General features: G+C 46.6%; 1 protein-coding gene across 1 annotated transcript; it reads right to left on the reverse strand.

The window, feature by feature from the left end:
- Positions 1 to 18,473: 18,473 nt before the first annotated feature.
- LOC109736037 (noroxomaritidine synthase 2-like) lies at positions 18,474 to 21,052 on the reverse strand. Its single transcript, XM_073509460.1, has 2 exons — positions 20,268 to 21,052; positions 18,474 to 19,029 (listed from the first exon to the last, which is right to left on the reverse strand). The coding sequence occupies exons 1-2, from the start codon at positions 21,050 to 21,052 to the stop codon at positions 18,798 to 18,800; spliced, it is 1,017 nt and encodes a 338-aa protein (XP_073365561.1). The 3' UTR covers positions 18,474 to 18,797.
- Between the last annotated feature and the right edge of the window lie 1,749 nt (positions 21,053 to 22,801).

Consider the following 22,801-nt stretch of genomic DNA (forward strand, 5'->3'; position numbering starts at 1 on the left):
CCTATCCACCCGGTTGTGTTAGGTCAGCCCATAGGAACACTTTGGAGCAACATCCGGGCCAGACCCACAGCAAGATCCCCTCCGTGTAGACCCGACGCGTCCGTTACCGGGGTATGCCCCCCCTCACGCATGGTAACACCCCGGCACCTGGAGGGGGGAAACGGACACGTCGGGTCTACACGGAGGGGATCTTGCTGTGGGTCTGGCCCGGATGTTGCTCCAAAGTGTTCCTATGGGCTGACCTAACACAACCGGGGGGAGAGTTCCACTGGTCAAAGGCTGTCTGTGTAAAGTCAAAGGGCTAGATCTCGTGGTCTAACGCTACAGGGTTAGGCGGGATGGGGCCCTGGGGGTAGCAATGCCACCGAAGCGTCGCACCGGGCCCTCATACATGCGGGGTGGTGTGGTGGCATGTACGAAGAGGCGGCACGCGTCTCCGGGGTGTGGCCTCCCTCACGGACGGCATTGCTACCCCCCCCCCGACGCCCACAGGTACCCCGTCCTGTCTATCCCTGACACAGACGACCGCCGGGTCTTGCCCTTTGACTTTCGCCGGACGTGGCATGTCCATCTATGCCGACGGCTAAGCTCTAGTGGCATTGCTACCCCCCACGGCCCCCGTACCGCCTAACCCCCAGGGTCCCGGTGTCACAGGCGTCGCACCGGGTACCGGGTCCCATACAGACGGTAAACTAAGAATCTAAAAATGTAATAATTGAATTGATTAAAAACTCCGGTATTCATCATTGAAAATGTACTATCACTGTGAACCTTTTAGTGCTCGGGCACCGGGCCGGCTGCCCGGGCACTGAAAAGTTCACAGTAATTGTCCATTTTCTTCATATAAGTCTAATGAATACCGGAGCTTATAACGTATGGATTAGTGAACTATTTAAACAGGTCAAATTGCTTTTCCCTCGGCGAGGTGGGACTATTTTTTCACAAAAATGTAGTTGCCATCTATGCCGACGGCATAGCCGTCGGCATAGGCCTCCTATCTATGCCGACGGCCTGGCCGTGCATAGAGCCACCCTTATCCACTCGATGGCCCTCTCGTTGTCAGGTGGGACCACTCCTATGCCGACGGCCTGGCCGTCGGCATAGGGCCACCTTATCCTCGACACCCCGGCCCTCCTCCTCCACTCGTTTCTCTCCTCGCACCCCGATCCAACTCCCTCTCCTCGACACCCAACCGCCGCCGCCACCCTCTCCGCGCCGTCGACGCCCCCCTAGCCGCTCGCCCCGCCACCGGCCGCCGCCATCTCCACCCACCCGCGCCGCGCCGCCGTCATCTCCGCCCTACCCGCCCCGACATCTGCCACCGCCGCCTCCACACCCGCGTCGTTGCCTCCGCCACCCGCCGTCACCCCGACCTCCTCCCGACCCCACCACCGCCCCGTCCTCCCCCCGACTGCGCGACGGCCGCCCCGACCACAACGGGTCGCGGCTCCGGCTGGCCCGCGTCCCTCCCCGACCAGCGCTGCTGCTAGCGGCGGCGGACGCCCTCCTCTGCTTCTCCGGCCGGCCCCGCCCTGCCCCGGCCCTCCCGTGCCTCTTCCTCCAGCCCTCCACCACCGGCCCCTGCTGCCTCGCCCGTCGGTGAGCTACCTTTTTCTTCTTCTTTTTTTTGCATTATTTTGGTACTGTTGGATGGATGAATGGATGCATGGTTGGATGTTGGATGTTGTTAGGTTGATAGATGGATGAATGTTGTATGTGTCTTAGATGGATAGATGTTGTGATGTTGTTACATTGATAGATGGATGAATGTTGTGATGTAGGTGAAATTCGAGACCGAAAATGCATTATCATAGTTAAAAAAGCAACTTGAGTCACTTAGTTAAAAAAGCTATGTGAGATGTGCTCCGAAACTGGTATAACATGAGTGGTTATTTTATCATGATGATCTTGTTAAAAAATTGAAGGACAAAATTTGACAGTTGACGAAATAAGAATTTTTTTCATAGTTTAAAGTGTCAATGCTTTATGTGATGTGATGCCCTCAATTTTTTTGACTCGGTAAAATTTACAGGCTTTGTGGCATTTCATCTCCCTGGAGCCTTCGTCGTCCGTGATCCTGCCGCTGCTCGACTACTTCCTCTACAGCGGAGGGTGAGCTACGAATCCACCGTCACCTCCTACCCTCTTTTAAGTAGATTTCATTTTCACATCATAACAATACAAATGAATATAATTATATATGAAATATTATCAATAACACTTAAATGCATATCAAATAATTTATACATATTACCTTCAACATTTCTCGATGCAAAGTCACTTCTGATGCGATCGATGTCAATATCATCCAATAATTTCTTATTGATGCATAATGTTGCCAGACCATTTAACCTGTGTTGGGTCATTGTTGACCTAAGATAATTCTTCAGTAGACGTTGCACCATCTGGCAAAATGAATCTCATAATCTTCAATTCGTAAATAAGATCATATGCCTCAAAATCACATGAACCCTATTTTATCTCGCAAAAAAACATCAAATGAACCATCAAGAAAGAAAGTTTCTGCAAACTATATGCAACACTCTTGAAGTTCAATATCGTTCAATGATTTCAGTGTGCCCGAACTCAGTAAAAATCCGAATATTTTTTTAAACACCATGAGTTCTTGAAATCTATATTCCAAAGAAGTGATCGCCATATCAAACCCGAAAGAATATTTAACTTGAAAATCCTTCTTACCTTCTAGGATTTACTAGGAACCGCAATAAGACTAGGATATACCTCGGATGGTCGAATCGTTGATGGATGGAGAGCAAAAGCGGGGTTGTGACGCCTCCCCCGGGGAATTGAAATCGGCAAACAATCTGAATTATAAAGGAAAATTCGATTAGGGAGAAAGATGAGACGGAGTGCCGAGCGTGCAGCCGCGAAGACACTACGCGTTGGCGACCGCTGGGAAATTGGAAACCGCCGCGTGAATGCATGCGTGATGGAAGGGATCAATCAGTTCCTTTATTTTTTATGCGCACGTACTAACGTAGGAACGAATCTGAAGGATCAATCGAGAGCAACTAATTGAGGACCGCTCCTTCGGGAGCCTCCCAACGATCATTTGCGGGTGGGCTGAGTGCGTGCCAGTTGGCGCACTCTCAGCCGCCGCCACGTGTCCTACTCTGGCGCTCCCTTTGGATTTTGTTTTATTTTTCGCATGCGTTTTCGGCTTTTTAGATGTTTTTTTTTTGCTTTTCATTTTTCACTGGTCTTCTTAGCTTTTCGACACAAAAAAATCGAAAATAAATAAATTAGATGGTTTTGCTTTTCGCGAGAGGCATGGTTTTGTTTCTGCAAGAGGCACGGCCGTTCCTCTCAGAAACAAAAAAAAAACAAGTTTTCTCTTTTTTTCCTTCCGTGAGAGGCACGGTTTGCCTTGCGCGAGAGGTATGGTTTTGCTTCCGTGGGAGGCACGACCGTCCCTCTCGGAAATGGAAAAAACATGTTTTCTCTTCTTTTTTCCGTAAGAGGCACAGTTTCGCTTCCTGTGAGTTTCCCTTTTTATGTACATCCGTTTATTCCGTTTTTACGTATATCCGTTTATTCTTTTTTCCTTCTATGAGAGGTAGTGTTTTGCTTCCTGGGAGGAATCATGCGAGGTGGGAGTGATCTTTAGAAGGAGTACTCGTTAATTAGTGATTTCAGGATCAATTGGCAGCCAACTTACCAGTAATAAGCGTCTCCATGCCTGTCACTCGGCCAGAAAGAAGAAGGGAACATGGTCTTAGTACTGATAATATTATAAATGAAGTTCTAAAAATATGAAGATCTTTTGCTTATACACGGTGATGGTCAGCTTCGCCGTCAGTGATGGTCATGATGGTGACCGCTCCGGCCTATGGCGGCTGTCTCACTGTGGATTACGGTGGCCACAGAAAGGTCTTCATGAGGGTTCCTCCCTCCGGATCCGGTGGTAGACTTCAGCAGTGAGATCCAAATTATGGACGACGACTTAACGCGAAGGTATGATTGTGTAGCACCAACATTCCCATCGCATCTAACTTCTAGGATAGCGGAAAAGTGGAGGCGACAACACTTGAGTGACTCCGACGGTAGTGAGACTCGGGCACCCATTCGTGAGCTCCGGTGTGAATGCCTAGGTCTGCCCCGAACTGGTTAGCAATGGCGATGTTTTTACATTTTCACCTTGTTGGAGGCATTGCTCGGATATGCTCGGATTGATTATTCAGGGTGAAAACCTAGATTCTAGCCTTGGTGGTTAGATCCGGTGACGAAGATGCTTGAGTGTCGTTCCCTTCTTAAAGGCGTTGCCATTGAAGAATCTCATTGTCTGTGTGGTGTCATGAGTTGGTTGCTACAGATATGGTCATTGTCGTAATTTCCCAATCACGAATCTAATCGCGTTAGATTTTTTTCCTCGCCTACGCATGGTTTTGGTCTTATATGACTTTACTATTTGTCGGCGTGTTTTTGTATGCGTGTGTTGGTGTTGACTGTGTACATCCTAACTATGCAGAGCCTAGGTATGTGTATTTTTGGGTTTGTATTCTCTTGATGCTACTTTTGAGTTCATAAAATCCACCCTTTATTGAAAATGCACGTACATGAAGCGGGCAGCCATGGATCGTTGATACTAATTAGCATGCTTAAGTCGTACTGACAACACCGCAGGTGGTTAAACATTAAATCACATTCGATCGGTTGTGCTATGGAGAAACATGGATAGCTGAAATACAGGTTAGATGTCTACATCTTGCGACCAATCGGGGATGGTACGTCCGGCGATCTTTTTCTTCTTCTCATGAGCTCGACAGGGTAGCTGTATTCATAATTATTTTTGTAACAACACAATGAGAACTTCATTTATTGTGGGTTGATAACTCTACGAGAAAAAATTTATCGGAACAATATTCAGACAGAATCTAGTTGGGACCAACAGTAAAAATACATGTAAGCGGCAGAGTGCAATGCATAGCATAATCAATATATAGGTATTATGTCCGTGGCAAAAAGATCGATACTCCAACTGCATCCACTATTTGTACTGTATCCCAAGACCGCTATCCAGCATACATCTTAAAGTATTAAGTTTATGATAAATAGATAACGCTTTAAGTAAGATGACATAATATTGACAAAGTAAGTCCAATCCGTATGACTAGTTACACCCATTTACAATTTAGATACATTAAAACTACACACTTTTCCAGCCCTCTCAGATCATCAGCATTACCAGCCGTCCGATCGTCAATTTTAAGCATTTTCGGCCGTCAAATTAGTTGTGAATCGCGCCTGATCTCGGTTCTTTCGCTAATACCGATCGCACGCCTTCTGGGCCGCTGCTCCGTTAGCTTTTTTGGAGGATCTGCGTTAAATTGGGCCCAATGGGCTGTACGAGTCTCCTTTCCCCACCCGAACCGGATCGAGACGCAGTCTCGCACAGCCCCCTCCTCGATTACTCTCCCCGACCTCTCACCTTTCTCCCAATCTAGGCGGCTGATCGTATCCTTCCGGGCAGCGCCGCCGACCACGGCATCGACCTTGACCAGCGGCCCGCTTCGCTCTTTCTCGATCTCTAGCGGCAGCGCGCATAGCGAAGCGGCGGCACCCTCTCTGTTGATTTGCCTACCACGACGGTGTGCTCGGAGCCGTCCTTTGTGGTGGAACGCAAGGAAGACCATATGCCGCCACCACTGGCTTTGTAGCTCTGGAGACCCTCGCTGGTGCGTAAGCAGGACAGACGTACCATAAGCATCAAGGGATTTGGGAAACTTATCTGCAGGTCGTGACAGCCTCTCCTCTGGGTGTTGATGTCAAACCCTCCTCCAAGGTAACCAGACAATCACAATCATACAACTTTGCACAAATTATGTTTCTCATTGTCTTCCACTCACGCCCGTACAATATTTCATTTTTGTTTTGTTTTGAAAAGCATACAATATTTTCATTTGATGTGTAAATTTTCTCCATACAAATAGAGCCAGGTGCAGGTCAAAACTTTGTGCTATGAGGTAAGGAAATATTTCTGGAGGAAACTAAGGTTCATGTATGGTAGATCTTTTCCACAATTTGGCATTGGTGTCAATTTATTAATATAGTTAATTGGTTGTTACAAAATATAATTATGGTTTCCTCTGTTCAGTTTTAGTAACATCATGCCAACATCCTCATAGTTATGTTTTGCACTTGTATTTATTTATGTTCTATTCCGTTTTCTTGTATAGAAGTAACCAGCTAGAAAAGGCAGGAAGGGTGTCTTAATTGTTCATGTTTTAGTGTTGCATACAAGAAGTTGCCTGCTCTGAGTTTAATTTCATGAAGCATAGTTCAATCTTTGATACAAGTGGAAGATGGTGTTACCGTCAGCCAGTATTGGTTGTTGCTGCGGGATTACATTAATAATTTTTCGCCAGGATTGTTGTGTCATCCGAGCATTTTACTCTGTACGCGTATGCCTCTTGAAATCTCCCAAGTAAAATTCCTACCTATGCTCATTTCAATGTTGATTTCATAGTTTATACTATGTAATTCCTTCAAGTTTCTTTCATAGATTCATATTTTATTATGATTAAATTTATATCATGGAAAAGTTTATATTCATCATATTTTTTTGTAGAATTCTCACTGCTCTATGTGTTTGACTGTTTGTCATTTTTGTTCCATCCAATAGCACTAGTAGAAAAAGGGTCATCTATCCCGGCTGGTAAGGGCCTTTTGTCCCGGTTGTTGAACCGGGACTAAAGGGTCGTTACTAATGCCCTAGCCCTTTAGTCCCGGTTCTTACACGAACCGGGACAGATGGGCCTCCACGTGGCCGGTGCGGCGAGCCCAGGCAGGAGGGCCTTTGGTCCCGGTTGGTGGCACTAACCGGGACCAATAGGCATCCATGCGTCAGCATTTCAGGGGCTGGGGTTTTTGTTTTTTGTTTTTGAAGGGGGGGGGGGTGGAGGTTTTGGGGGGTTAATTTAGGTGTTTCATATATTGTGTTAGCTAGCTAATTAATAGAGATAAGTGTCCTCTCTTATCTCCGTGCTTGGTCGACGCTACGTACTATATACGTATAGAGAGGACTAGACACGCTAGCTAGTAAGCAAATGAAGGAAACAGAAGATCGTCATGAACATATATATGCATACAGAGAGAAGTGATATCGACCACCTCTCCTTCTCCGAGAGATTGGTCGAACAACAAGTTCTCGTATATCTATCCGACACGACCGGCTACATATATACAATAATTATCTCTTACAATATAATCTCTTAATTATATATGAACATAGGGTCCACATAGTATTCTCTGTTTTCAGCGATCACGTGGTCAAGGAAGAATGCCGCCAATTCCTTTTGAATTGCTCGCATACGAACTGGTGGTAGGAGTTCATCCCGCATCCGAAAGATCTAATTTGAAGAAGGGGTCAATACATATATATATGAATAAATGAAACCAACACAAATGATGGTAATAAAATAAAATTGTGAATATTATTGCTTACGCACTTCATATTGTTCGTCAGAGTAGCCCCGCTCACAGGTCGTGTGACGGATGGACTCGCAAACATAGTATCCACAGAAATCATTCCCTTGTTCCTGCCACAACCACTTTACAAGAAATAGAGGTCAATCAAACTGATAAGCAAGCATGCTAAATGGTATTGATGAAACTAGCGCTTGAATCACTAGGAGATGCGCGGAACATGCTACTATAGTACTTACTTTCGGGTGTCTAAATTGCAGCTTCTTCGGCAGTCCCGGAGCTTTTTTGGTGAATTTTCTCCAAACCCTGCCAGACAAAGAAAACAATTACTTGATATCAGGAAATGAACAAAGTTGCTGATATGGTGAATAATGATCGATTTAACTTACTTCTCGAGCATTTGAGTCATGTCCGCATAGTCCTGGGGATCTTTTGGTCTCGAGTCTAAGACGGTTACTAGTCCCTGCTCAAGCTTAATCTCTAGGAGAATATAGTGGAAGCTGCGCACGCATGCATAAGTCATCAATTACATTACTATAACCTGGACTAATAAGGGAAACCGAATATGCACAAGACAGTAACACTCACTTGAAGTTGTAAGGAAAGAGTATTATATCTTTGTTTTCATTTATTACCAACAATCGTAGCAAGTTGGCCTTGGTATTTTCGGCATGATATTTAACCTCAGTTGCATCTGTGAGATTTGTGTTAATGAATCCAATATCACCGATTTGTCTTTTCTTCAATTCGGCGATCTTCAATCTGCATAATATAGTGAGGATAATTATAAATACATGCAATGAAAGAGCTGACCTATATAGAGAGACTTAATGACAGAAGTAGTACTACTTACAGACAGTAGCAAGTGATCGCTGATTTATCGAGGGCCTTTTGATTGAAAAACTGGAAGAACTCCTCAAATGGAACATTCAACAGTTCAATTCCAACGAGGTCATGCTCCTCTTTAACTCTCAGCGTCAAAGTATTCCTCCCCCCAGACTCTCTGCAGGTTTTCATGTACCAATCATGTAATCTTCGCATCATCGTTGTTAGAGATCTTTCATCTTTGACGAGAGGCTTCCCGTACTCGTATCTGTGTTCCTCCACCTCCAAGAAATCATAATGTACATCGTCGGGCAGGTAATCTCCAAGATTGCTATAACCGGGCACCATCTAGACACCTTGAGCGGGGGGCACGATTGGTTCGCTTGTTCGCCGAGCTGGGCAATTTTTTTTCCCAGCTCGTCGTTCTTTTAACCTTTGATCATTGACAGTACTTCCCGACCGCTCCGCTTCGACAAATGTCTTTGTAATAATGCACTCATAGTTGCCTTTCGGCGGAGATTTTGGTGGTTTTGTCAGGGCAGCCAGAGTGCGCTTCGCTTTCACCGGATCTACCTTCTCCTTCGGAGGTGGATGTTTCTTTGCTTTCACCCCTTCAAAGAAGTTCGTCACCTCGGCTCGCACGATCTTCGTGGTTTCCTCCTCGGTCCTCTCGTATGGTAACTTCTCTAGAGTCTTCAGAGAAGGACCGAATCTGTATTGCCTCCCGCCTCTGGCTGTACTGCTAGACGCCGGCAGAGCAGACGGAGCGGCTGCGACTGTCTTCTTTCCTTGCTTACGAGGTGGAGGAGAAGGACTACGACGCGCCGGAGCAGCTGGAGCGGCGGCGGGTCTCTTCCGCCCTTGCTGACGATGCGGAGAAGGAGGAGGCTGGCTGCTCGGGCGCGCCGGCGCAGGTGGAGAAGGAGGCGGAGTGCCGCCACGCGCCGGAGAAGGAGGCTGAGTGCCCTGATCACTCGCCGGAGGAGGAGGCGGAGGAGGAGGCGGAGTGCCCTTACTCGCCGGAGGAGGAGGAGGAGGTGGAGGCGTCCAGTTCGGAAGGTTATTGAGCTCCTTCCGCCATAGACATGGAGTCTTCAGAGCAGAACCCAGCCGAGTCTCCCCTTCACCGGTAGGGTGGTCAAGCTGGAGGTCCTCAAATCCCTCCGTTATTTCATCCACCGTCACCCTAGCATATCCTTCTGGAATCGGACGACAGTGAAAAGTTGCGCCGGGTTCAGGAGGTCGAACAGAGCCGACAGCCGCCTTGATTTTGAAGTTCTGCCATTGCGTCGTAAGGTGGCAATGTTGAGACTCCGTGATAGCATCCACAGGGTAGCTAGCAGGAGCCGTCAAGACATGCTCCGGCTGAAGCAGCTCGGTGGAAGCCCCGCTGCTTCTCCGCTGAGATGGCGGGGTAGCTTCGGGGGTAGTTTCGGCAGGTCGCTTGCTGCGAGCTACGTCTCGTTCCTCTAGCGCTTGAACCCTTTCGTGCATCTTCTGAATTTGGGTCTGCTCCACTTTTTTCCTCCTCTCCTGGCATTTGTAACCGCCTGCGTCCGGAAAACCAGCCTTCCACGGAACGGAGCCTGGCGTGCCTCGTGTCCGTCCAGGGTGCTCAGGATTCCCGAGGGCCATTGTGATCTCGTCGTTCTCTCTGTCTGGAACGAACGTCCCTTGCTGCGCTGCATCGATATAGTGCTGAAGCCTCTTGACTGGTATTCTCATTTGCTCGTCCGTCCAAACGCACTTCTCTGATACAGGGTTCAAGGTTCCGCCAGGCCCGAAGAACCAAGTCCAGCAACGGTCTGGCCAGTTCATTGTCTCTGGTTCGATCCCTTTATCAAGCAGATCATTCTCAGCCTTGGCCCACTTAGGCCGGGCTTTGAGGTAGCCACCTGACCCCGTGCGATGGTGAAGCTTCTTCTTCGCAGCATTTTTCTTGTTTGTCTCTGACATCTTCTTACTCTTTTCCGATGTCTTGTGGGCCACAAATGCGGGCCAGTGATCTCTGATCTTCTCATATTTGCCGATGAATTCTGGTGTCTCTTCTTTGTGGACAAACGTTTTCAGCTCATTCTTCCACCTCCTGAATAGGTCTGCCATCTTCTTAAGAGCATGAGACTTGATTAATTGTTCTTTAACTGGCTTCTCCGGATCCTCCTCTGGCGGTAGGGTGAAATTTGCCTTCAGCTCAGTCCAAAGATCATCTTTCTACATATCATTGACATAAGACACCTCAGGGTCTTCCTTCTTAGGCTTATACCATTGGTGGATGCTGATCGGGATCTTGTCCCTAACAAGAACCCTGCACTGAGCAGCAAATGCTTCCTTTGTCCGGATGGGTTCAATCGGTTGGCCGCCGCGCGCGATTGCTGTGATCTCAAACCTTTCATCCGAGCGCAACTTTTTCTTCGGGCCTCGTCTCTTTACCGAAGTTGTGCTCGATCTAGAGGGCTAGAAAAAAGAAGACGAGAGTTAATTAATATGTGTACATACCAAAACAATGAATGCATCAATTAGCTAGTCAGCACAGGCTTAACAAATATATTTACCTGGCCGGACTCTGTTCGGTCACCGGAGCCGTCACCATGGGCTCCTTCTTGCACCAGCATTGGGTCACCGGAGCCATCATAATCATGTCTTTCCTCCTCCACTCTTCGATCACCGTAGCCTGCTTCTTCACCCTGTTCTTCCAGACCATCATTGTCGTTAAGATACGACAACACATCACCTCCGGCTAAGATTATGTCCCCCAACACCTCTTCTGCTTCCTCGTCTCGTCCGTGCTCCATTGTTTCTGCAAATATTACAACATGGCAATTATTACACAAACATGACAGCAGGTGGATATATTAGTGCAAACGTAGACCTAGCTTATTCCGGGTTTGGGGTGGCCTCGGCAACGCTTCAAGGGTAGGGGCGCGGCGGGAGGGGGTAGGAGACCGACATCATTTTTTTCTAGGGTTTGGGTGTCCTCGAGAGTTTTGGTCGAGCGAGAGGGCCGGGGGGGGGGTTGCTCCCGTGGTATAAGTTATCACGGCCGAAGTTATCCGGGAGGGGGTTATATCGACAACGACGACATATATACATGGGAAAATAATGTTATCGGGGAGGGGATAGGTCGAACCCCCCCTCGTGTTGAAGTTATCGGGACACGGGGTATATCGACAACGACATATCCGATAAAAAATAAGAAGACGAAGAAGAAATAAAAAGAGGAGAAGAAGATATTAATAGAGAAGAAGATTGAAGAAAAAAAAGAAGAAAAAAAAGAGGAGAAGAAGAAAGGAATAGAGGAGAAGAAGAGAAAATAGAAAATATTCTTCTTCTCCTCTTCTTTTTCTTCTTTTTTCTTCTTATTTATTTCTCCTCTTCTTCCTCTCCTCTTCTTCTCCTTTCTTCCTCTTCTTATTTTCCTTTTTACTCTCATTCTTTTTCTTCTTCTTCCTTTCCTAGCTAGATATATAAAACTTTTCTAAAAATGTAACTTTTGCATATATACATGGAAAAAAATGTTATCGGGGAGGGTGTATATCGACCCCCCCCCTTGACCCTCTTTTCCTTCTTGTTCTTCCTCTTTTCTTCTACAACATAAAACACATCTCATCTCATCTCATTTCATCCAAAAATAATTCTTTGCATATGAACATACATACATTTACTTTTTTTTTCTTAAATGTTACATATGAACATTTTCTTAAATGAGCATATGAATATTTTCTTAAATATTAATGAGCATATGAACATACATATCACCAAAAAATAGACCTTTTTCTTGGTAACAAAAAATGCAAAAACGAGCATTATACAGCATATACAGAGCATTATACAGTGAACATACATACATACATACATCGTAACAAAAAAAATTAAAAATAAGCCGGTGGTCGGCGACGGCGACGATGGTTGGCGGTGGCGCGCGCTTACGGATGGCGTGCGGGGATGGCAATGAGAAGGAAAGGGGAGGAGGCAGGGGCTCCCAGCGCGGGGAGGGGTCGAGTTCGCCGGCCGGAATCGGTGCGGCGACGGACGAACGGCCTCGGGGATGAACGGGTCGTGGGAGCCGGCGTGGTGCTTCCCCGTAGCGACGGCGACGACGGGCGCGGGTGACGGCAACGACGGGCGCAGGCGACGACGAAGGCGTCGGCGGGGGTGGCGGGCGGCGTCGGGGCAGCCTGGCGGCGACGGGGCAGGGGCGACGACGGGGACGCGCGGACGGCGTCGGGGCGGCGCGCGGACGGCGTCTGGGCGGCGGGTGGCGTCGGGGCAGTGGACGACGTCGATCTGGGCAGCCTGGTGGCAACAACCGGGACCAATGCCCCCCCTTTAGTCCCGGTTCGTGCCACCAACCGAGACCAATGGCCTTGCACAGCGGCGTGGTGGTGGGAGTTTAGTCCCACCTCGCTAGTTGAGAGCGTCGACTACCTGTTTATAAGCGCTGCTGCCTCCTCACTCTCGAACTCCTCTGAACTGCAGGCCTATGGGCCTAATTTGACACTACTTTGCCTATGGGCCTGCTGGGCCTTCTGCGGGCCTGAATCCTGGCCCAACTAGCTGGGTTTCTAGTCGTATTCAGGCCGTGGTGGCCCAGGAGGTGGCATTTATTTATTTTTTCCATTTTTTTGTTTTCTTTGTTGCTTTATTTTTTTATTTTGTTTCTACTAAAAACAAAATACTTATTGTTGCTATTTTATTAAGGTTTATTTATTTTGTTTTATTATAGTTTATTTTATTTTATTTTGTTTCTACTTATTTATTTTATTTATTTTATTTTGTTTCTACTTATTTATTTTATTTTATTTTATTTTTTTTCTACTTATTTATAAAATTTTATTTTGTTTATACTTATTTATTTTATTTTCTTTTTTGCTTTTTGTATTTATTTTATGAAAATTCTTTTTGCTTTTAATGTTTTGAACAGAAAATACTTTGATAATTTTAGTTGCATAAATTCTATATAATTTTAGTTTCAATAATACTAGAGGTTTATAAAAGCTTTTTTGTTGATTCCTTTAGTACCGGTTCTTTCTGCCCTTTCTCACTTCATTTGTTATTTTTCATGCATTTATTGATTATTTTAAGCTATAAGACCCTGAAATTGAAAAGCATTTCAAAAGAACTCTGAAAAGGTTGAATGTTGGCATGGTATCATCATTTCATCCACATAGCATGTGCAACAAAGTTGAGAGGGTTACGGCAAAAACTGGATGCACGTCGTGTACAAAACGGACAATGGTATCATACTCGTCTCTTACAAAGTTGGCATGGTATTATCATAATAGTTGCGGGAGAAAGTCTTCACTTTTTCTTTGCTTGTGTCATTTGCTTATTGCGCCGTAACCATGGGTAATCTTCATCGTTTATCAGGATGCTTGGGTCAGCCTTGACTTTGAAGGGAGGAATTTCATGAAACTTTTCATAATCTTCAGACATGTGGCGCTTTGGCTCATCGTATGATGTATTCGCTTTCTTATCTTTTCTTTTTCTCGGTTTGGTAGACAAGTCCTTCACATAGATAACCTGTGCCACATCATTGGCTAGGACGAACGGTTCGTCAGTGAACCCAAGATTTTTCAGATCCACTGTTGTCATTCCATACTGTGGGTCTACCTGTACACCGCCTCCTGACAGGTTGACCCATTTGCACTTAAACAAAGGGACCTTAAAATCATGTCCGTAGTCAAGTTCCCACATGTCCACTATGTAACCATAATATGTGCCCTCCCCCCTCTCGGTTGCTGCATCAAAGCGGACACCGCTGTTTTGGTTGGTGCTCTTTTGATCTTGGGCGATCGTGTAAAATGAATTCCCATTTATCTCGTATCCTTTGTAAGTCAATACAGTCGAAGATGGTCCCCTGGACAACGAGTACAGCTCATCACAAACAGTGTTGTCACCTCTGAGACGTGTTTCCAACCAACTGCTGAAAGTCCTGATGTGTTCACATGTAATCCAGTCGTCGCACTGCTCCGGGTGTTTGGAGCGCAGACTGTTCTTGTGTTCATCGACATACGGGGTCACCAAGGTAGAGTTCTGTAGAACTGTGTAGTGTGCTTGAGACCAAGAATATCCGTCCCTGCATATTATTGAGTCCCCTCCAGGCGTGCCTTTTCCAGTCAGTCTCCCCTCATACCGTGATTTAGGGAGACCTATCTTCTTAAGGCCGGGAATGAAGTCAACACAAAACCCAATGACATCCTCTGTTTGATGGCCCATGGAGATGCTTCCTTCTGGCCTAGCGCGGTTACGGACATATTTCTTTAGGACTCCCATGAACCTCTCAAAGGGGAACATATTGTGTAGAAATACGGGCCCCAGAATGACAATCTCGTCGACTAGATGAACTAGGACGTGCGTCATGATATTGAAGAAGGATGGTTGGAACACCAGCTCGAAACTGACAAGACATTGCGCCACATCACTCCTTAGCCTTGGTATGATTTCTGGATCGATCACCTTCTGAGAGATTGCATTGAGGAATGCACATAGCTTCACAATGGCTAATCGGACGTTTTCCGGTAGAAGCCCCCTCAATGCAACCGGAAGCAGTTGCGTCATAATCACGTGGCAGTCATGAGACTTTAGGTTCTGGAACTTTTTCTCTGGCATATTTATTATTCCCTTTATATTCGACGAGAAGCCAGTCGGGACCTTCATACTGAGCAGGCATTCAAAGAAGATTTCTTTCTCTTCTTTCGTAAGAGCGTAGCTGGCAGGACCTTCATACTGCTTCGGAGGCATGCCGTCTTTTTCGTGCAAACGTTGCAGGTCCTCCCGTGCCTCAGGTGTATCTTTTGTCTTCCCATACACGCCCAAGAAGCCTAGCAGGTTCACGCAAAGGTTCTTCGTCACGTGCATCACGTCGATTGAAGAGCGGACCTCTAGCTCTTTCCAGTAGGGTAGGTCCCAAAATATAGATTTCTTCTTCCACATGGGTGCGTGTCCCTCAGCGTCATTCGGAACAGCTAGTCCGCCGGGACCCTTTCCAAAGATTACGTGTGAATCATTGACCATAGCAAGTATGTGATCACCGGTACGCATGGCGGGCTTCTTCCGGTGATCTGCCTCGCCTTTGAAATGCTTGCCTTTCTTTCGACATTGATGGTTGGTCGGAAGAAATCGACGATGGCCCAGGTACACATTCTTCCTGCATTTGTCCAGGTATATACTTTCAGTGTCATCTAAACAGTGCGTGCATGCGTGGTATCCCTTGTTTGTCTGTCCTGAAAGGTTACTGAGAGCGGGCCAATCATTGATGGTTACAAACAGCAACGCGTGCAGGTTAAATTCCTCCTGTTTGTGCTCATCCCACGTACGTACACCGTTTCCATTCCACAGCTGTAAAAGTTCTTCAACTAATGGCCTTAGGTACACATCAATGTCGTTGCCGGGTTGCTTAGGGCCTTGGATGAGAACTGGCATCATAATGAATTCCGCTTCATGCACATCCAAGGAGGAAGGTTATACATACATAGAGTCACGGGCCAGGTGCTGTGATTGCTGCTCTGCTCCCCGAAAGGATTAATGCCATCCGCGCTTAAACCAAACCATACGTTCCTTGGGTCAGCTGCAAACTCAGCCCAGTACTTTCTCTCGATTTTTCTCCACTGCGACCCGTCAGCGGGTGCTCTCAACTTCCCGTCTTTCTTACGGTCCTCACTGTGGCATCGCATCAACTTGGCATGCTCTTCGTTTCTGAAAAGATGTTTCAACCATGGTATTATAGGAGCATACCACATCACCTTCACAGGAACCCTCTTCCTGGGGGCTCGCCGTCAACATCACCAGGGTCATCTCGTCTGATCTTATACCGCAATGCACCGCATACCGGGCATGCGTTCAGATCCTTGTACGCACCGCGGTAGAGGATGCAGTCATTAGGGCATGCATGTATCTTCTGCACCTCCAATCCTAGAGGGCATACGACCTTCTTTGCTGCGTATGTACTGTCGGGCAATTCGTTATCCTTTGGAAGCTTCTTCTTCAATATTTTCAATAGCTTCTCAAATCCTTTGTCAGGCACAGCATTCTCTGCCGTCCACTGCAGCAATTCCAGTACGGTACCGAGCTTTGTGTTGCCATCTTCGCAATTGGGGTACAACCCTTTTTTGTGATCCTCTAACATGCGATCGAACTTCAGCTTCTCCCTTTGACTTTCGCATTGCGTCCTTGCATCGACAATGACCCGGCAGAGATCATCATCATCGGGCACTGGTTCCTCTTGATCTTCAACAGCTTCCCTCCTTGCAGCATCATTGGGCACATCGTCTGGTTCCTCTTGATCTTCAGCAGCTTCCCCCATTGCAGCATCACCGTATTCAGGGGGCACATAGTTGTCATCGTCCTCTTCTTCTTTGCCGTCTTCCATCATAACCCCTATTTCTCCGTGCCTCGTCCAAACATTATAGTGTGGCATGAAACCCTTGTAAAGCAGGTGGGTGTGAAGGATTTTCCGGTCAGAGTAGGACTTCGTATTCCCACATATAGGGCATGGACAACACATAAAACCATTCTGCTTGTTTGCCTCAGCCACTTCGAGAAAATCATGCACACCCTTAATGTACTCGGAGGTGTGTCTGTCACCGTACATCCATTGCCGGTTCATCTGCGTGCATTATATATAATTAAGTGTGTCAAAAACCATTACAGAACATCATGAATAGATAATTAAGTGACCAAATTAATAGAAGTTCATCATCACATTAAAACCAAAGTACATACATAGTTCTCATCTAACAACATATATATAGCTCTCCAGAGCATCTAATTAATTAAACCATACATTGAAACTATGTAAAACATTTCAATGCGAAAACAAATGCGATCATAATCGCGACCAAGGTAACAATTGATCCAACGGAATAATGATACCAAGCCTTGGTATGAATGGCATATTTTCTAATCTTTTTCTAATCTTCAAGCGCATTGCATCCATCTTGATCTTGTGATCATCGACGACATCCGCAACATGCAACTCCAATATCATCTTCTCCTCCTCAATTTTTTTATTTTTTCCTTCAAGTAATTGTTTTCTTCTTCAACTAAATTTAACCTCTCGACAATAGGGTCGGTTAGAATTTCCGGTTCAACCACCTCCTAGATAAATAAAATCTATGTCACGTTGGTCGGCATATTTGTCATAAACAATAAATGAACCAAATAGTTATAAAAAGATAATATCTACCACATCCGAATCATAGACAGGACGAGGGCCGACGGGGGCGGATACCAAAACCATCGCACTATGTAATAAGAAGGAATAATAAAAGTAACAAAATTAGACAAGTATCTATCTAAAGTAAGAATTTTTTTCTTTCAGAAAGAAGATAAGAACAAGAGGCTCACCACGGTGGTGCTGGCGACGAGATCGGCGCGGGCGATCGACGGCGGTGAAGACGGGGACGGGACGTGACGGACCGCTAAACCTAGACAAAGTTCGGGGAAAATGGAGCTCGGAGGTTGAGTTTCGAGAGGAGAAAGATTAACTAGTGTGGCTCAGACATTTCATCGAATACCTCATGTGCATAGGAGGTGAGCTAGAGCACCCAAATACCCTCCCCTCGTCGGCCAGAAAAAACAGAGCACTGTGGAGTGCTCTGCTGTGGCGATAGGGTATATATAGGGAACTCATTGGTCCCGGTTCGTGGCACCAACCGGGACTAAAGGCCTTTGGTCCCGGTTGGTGCCACGAACCAGGACCAATGCCCCCTCTAGTCCCGGTTGGTGGCACCAACCGGGACCAAAGGCCTTGTGCTGCCCCGCGTCAAAAGTTTAGTCCCACCTCGCTAGTTGAGAGAGCTCGAGAGTGGTTTATAAGCGCTGCTGCGCCCACCCTCTCGAGCTCCTCTCAACAGCAGACTTTCGGGCCTAACCATTCTCTTTGCCTGTGGGGCCTACTGGGCCTTCTGCGGGCCTGAATCCTGGCCCATGGATGGGTTTCTAGTCGTATTCAGGCCGTGGTGGCCCAGTAGGTGGCATAATTTTTTTCTCTGTTTTTTTCTCTTTTGCTTTATTTATTTTGTTTTGTTTCTACTTACAACAAAAAACTTATTTATTTTATTTCTAATTACTTATGTATTTTACTTTAATTATTTTATTTTATTTATTTTACTGCTGCTATTTTTATTTATTTTACTGCTGCTATTTTTATTTAATTTATTAAGGTTTATTTATTTTAGTTACTATAGTTTATTTTATTTTATTTTATTAAGGTTTATTTTATTTTATTTATTTTATTAAGGTTTATTTATTTTATTTACTATAAAAAAATGAACATAGATGCGCCTTTAGAGAAAATTCAACCTAAATTCATAATAAATTTCTATGAAATTCAAAGAAAATTACTGTGAATTTAGGTCAAATTCCCTGTATAAGGGCATCTATTTTCACTTTGAGAGGACCTCAACAAGGCAGAGAGGGACGGGCTTATAAACTGGTGTGAGCGCCCTTCGGTTGGCGAGGTGGGACTAAACACTGACCGCAACTAGGACCAGCCCTTTAGTCCCGGTTTGTGGTATGAACCGGGACTAAAGGGTGAGCCTCTGGTCCCGGTTCAAGCCACCAACCGGGACCAATGATGGTGGGCCAGGAGCAAGGCCCATTGGTCCCGGTTTGTCCCACCAACCGGGACCAAAGGGGCCGGACGAACCGGGACCAATGCCCCCACGAGGCCCGGCAGGCCCCTGGCCGCACGAACCGGGACCAATGCTCACATTAGTCCCGGTTCGTGACTGAACCGGGACTAATGTGAATATTGCCCTGTGACCAAAGCCAGTTTTCTATTAGTGATGCTACGTGTGCTGACATATTACACATCTTCGCATTTATTCCAGTTCACTTTTGCTCAAACTTATTCAACAGAATTGCAGAAAGTTTGGTGGTTGCCAGATGAAGTTGTTGAAGAGGATTCAAGTTTCATTTAAATAAAAAATTTGATTGACTCTTTGTTGAAATTAATTCAGTACTAATGCATAACCAAGTAATCATATCTAACTTGAGCAGCTCAAGGACACACCGGTTGCATGCTAGGTGTGCTGACATATTACACATCTTCGCATTTATGCCAGTTCACTTTGGTTCTAATACTCTTTGTCTTTTGTCTTACACAAGATGTTACTTGCTATATCAGTTATGTTGCATGCTAGGTGTGCTGACACATGAATGTGATGAACTCCATGAGAAATAGCCAGGCTCACCTAAGTCTTCTTTGTTTCCGAACATGGTGGCCCTTTAGTACAGGTCTGAAGATACTGGTAATGCACCATGTAAACAATCTACTTAGTGGTCCGAATTATTCTTGGAGTACGGCTTATTGCTTATTATGTCTTGGTAGTAATGATTAGTTGTATTTACTATCAAAATTATTGTATGGACTAATGTATATGTTATACCAATCCAATTTGCATATGTGAACCTTGCTTTCATCGTGTGTGTGTATATGAGATTCCTCATATTACGGACTAATGTATGGTTATATTTATGCAAATTCAATATGTTTCATGTGGTAATAATTTTACAAAAAATCTTATCATTTAGTTGTACAAATAGATGGGCGCAGCAACGCGCACCATCCATGATCTAGTGATATACTATTATCAAACCAAATCGAGACATCAAAGATGCACACAGTTAAAAAAATTTAGAAGAAGAATGAAAAAAAGCTAATGGACAAGCAACAACACCATCCATGCTTTGTCGATAAGGAAAATATATTAATATTGCGAATATACCAATTACACCTAGCCTTTGCACCAATAAGATGTATAAAGACATCAAGGATGCACATAACCAAAAAAAAGAGAGAAAAAAGAAACAAGGACCCGTCACGGTGATTGAAACTCGCAACAACAGCACTCTAACCACCATCGAAGACAACACCTGGGCCACAAAAGAGATTCTCCAAAAGCAACGCCTCCAAGAACGAAACAATGCACAAACATTGTCCTCTTGACACCATCCATGCTATTGTATGCACGGAGACGGTAGCATGCACACACGCGACCTTCCTCCTCTTGACCGTGACAGCGAGCCCGTTCTTCATGTGAAGCATAACGGACAACTTGGGCTCCACGACGTGCCCCGGCACGGCCTCAACGGCGAAATTCCACAGCACGGCTGCTGCGACAGCCTTCATCTGCGTGAAGGCCACCTCCTTGCCGAGGCAGGTCCTGGGACCGGCGTTGAAGGCCAAGAACTTGTAGGACGGCTCGTGCATCAGCTTCCCGTCGTCGGTGACCCACCTCTCCGGCCTGAACTCCATGCAGTCCTTGCCCCACACACCCTCCATCCGCCCCATGGAGTAGCAGTAGACGAGTATCTTGTCACCAGTCTTCCACTCGTGACCTCTCGGGAGCACGTCGCCAGCAATTGCCGCCTTGTGCTGGAAGGCCAGGGGCGGGTAAAGCCTCAGGCACTCGCACAGCGCCGCGTGCAGGTACACCAAGCTGCTCAGCTCACTGACGTCGAACGCCACCATGTCTTCCAGCTTCTTCGTGGCAGCGATCGGCGCTAGCTCGTCCAGGATTTTCTGCTCAACGTGGGGGTTCTTGCATATGAGGTAGAAGAACCATGACAGTGTCGTGCCGGTGGTGTCTCGTCCGGCGAGCAGGACGTTCCCTACGGTGTCACGCAAGAACTCATCGCTCGCATCATCGTTGCAGATGAAGGACGACAACATGTCAGGGGATTCGTTGACGCCCTCGTTGTGGAGCCTGTGATCGGACCTGCATTTCATGATCGTGTCCGCGAAGAACTGGTCGATGGTCCTATGAGCCCTGGCCATCTTCTTCTCCGGGCCGACCTCCCACCGGTACATGAGCCTCCAGCACGCCGGCGGGAAAACGTACCAGAGGAACAAGGCGTCAGCCCGTCATCCTCGGCGCACGCGAAGGGCACAATGGGGAGGCCGATCTACAGGCAGCCGGGGTCGACCCCGAAGACGAGGTTGCAGGTCATGTCGAATGTCATCCTCAGGAGCACGTCGTGCAGGTCATAACGGTCACCAGCATCGGCAGCATGCGCGAGGAAAGGGAGGAGGCTCTTCTCATCCTTGTCGTGGGCGCACTATGCGAAGAAGGAGCGGAAACGACGGCCGGCCATGAGGAGCTGAGACTTGGCACGCTGGGACTGCCAGGACTCACCGTAAGCGTTGAAGATGCCATGGCCCAAAACGTCGAATATCTTAGCATACTCCTCACCCTAGGGGTAGTTGAGGAAGTTGGAGGTGAAGATCTTGTCAAATTGTCGCCCCCACCACTTCATCTTCGCCGGTGCGCCTCCCAGCGACCACCCGCCGGCCCGGCCGCTACCTCGCTGCCTTCCTTCTCGCTCGCCGCCCTTCTGCCCAATGTCGAGCCCATTCGGCCCCCGTCGCCGTCGCCGTAATCAAGGTGAAACGCCGCCCCTGTCGCCATAGCCGATTCGTTGGATTGCTTTGAAACTTCTTCATTTTCTGTTGGTCGCCGCATCTCACCTTGCTTGCACACATCTGCAAGTCATGCGCACGCATCGCCGCCCGCTTGTTTGGTCTAAACGACACTGTCTGGTCTGTGCACCACCACCGCACCGCAAGTGTTCGACGAATTGTCTAGGTGAGTTTTTTTGTTCATTTTTTAACCGAGCCATTTGAATTGAACCTAGCCATTTGAATTGTAGATGAAGAGCTTGAGGGAGATGGTCTTGAGGACTCGTCATAATCCGAAGTGCAAGAAGATGACGATGACTTTGAAACCGTTTTAGGCATGATTTTCAATTATGATGTTCTGCGGCCTAGGAGACGATCACAGTTTGGCCGCATACACATGAACCATGATAGAGCGAAGGGCCATGCAAAGATCATGAGAGACAACTTTGATCCAAAGCCAACCTATTCGGAGAAGTACTTCCATCGGTGCTTTTGGATGCACAGAAGTCTTTTTCTGACCATTCAAAAGTCGTTGAGAGGTATGATGGCTGGTTCAATTGCTGGAGAAATGCATGTCGAGAGATAAGTGCAAGCCCTTTGATGAAGTACACTGCGGCTGTTCGAGTCTTGGCATATGAGTGTTCGGCCGATGCAATTGATGACTATATCCGCATTGCTGAATACACAATCTTGGACATTGTTTGAAGGTTCCCTAAAGAAGTGACTGTTGTCTTTGGTCTGGAGTATTTGAGAGCACCAACCGAGGAAGACACCCAAAGGCTGATGACAGAGAGTGAAGCAAGGGGATTGTCAGGGATGCTTGTATCACTTGACTGTATGCACTGGACATGGAAGAATTGTCCTGCAGGGTGGAAGGGTCAGTACAAAGGCCACTGCAACGATCCAATGACCATTCTTGAGGCAGTTGCAATGAAGGATCTTCGGATATAGCATTCATTCTTTGGTTTGCGTGGCTCTCATAGTGATTTGAATGTGCTGTCAAGATCACCACTATTTTCTAGGCTTATTACAGGAGATACTCCTAGTCGCAACTACTCGATCAATGGGAACTACTCGATGGGTTACTATCTTCCGGATGGCATCTATCCAACATAAGCCACCTTGTTC

Source organism: Aegilops tauschii, chromosome 2, assembly GCF_002575655.3.
Source record: "Aegilops tauschii subsp. strangulata cultivar AL8/78 chromosome 2, Aet v6.0, whole genome shotgun sequence".
Taxonomy (NCBI): Eukaryota; Viridiplantae; Streptophyta; class Magnoliopsida; order Poales; family Poaceae; genus Aegilops; species Aegilops tauschii.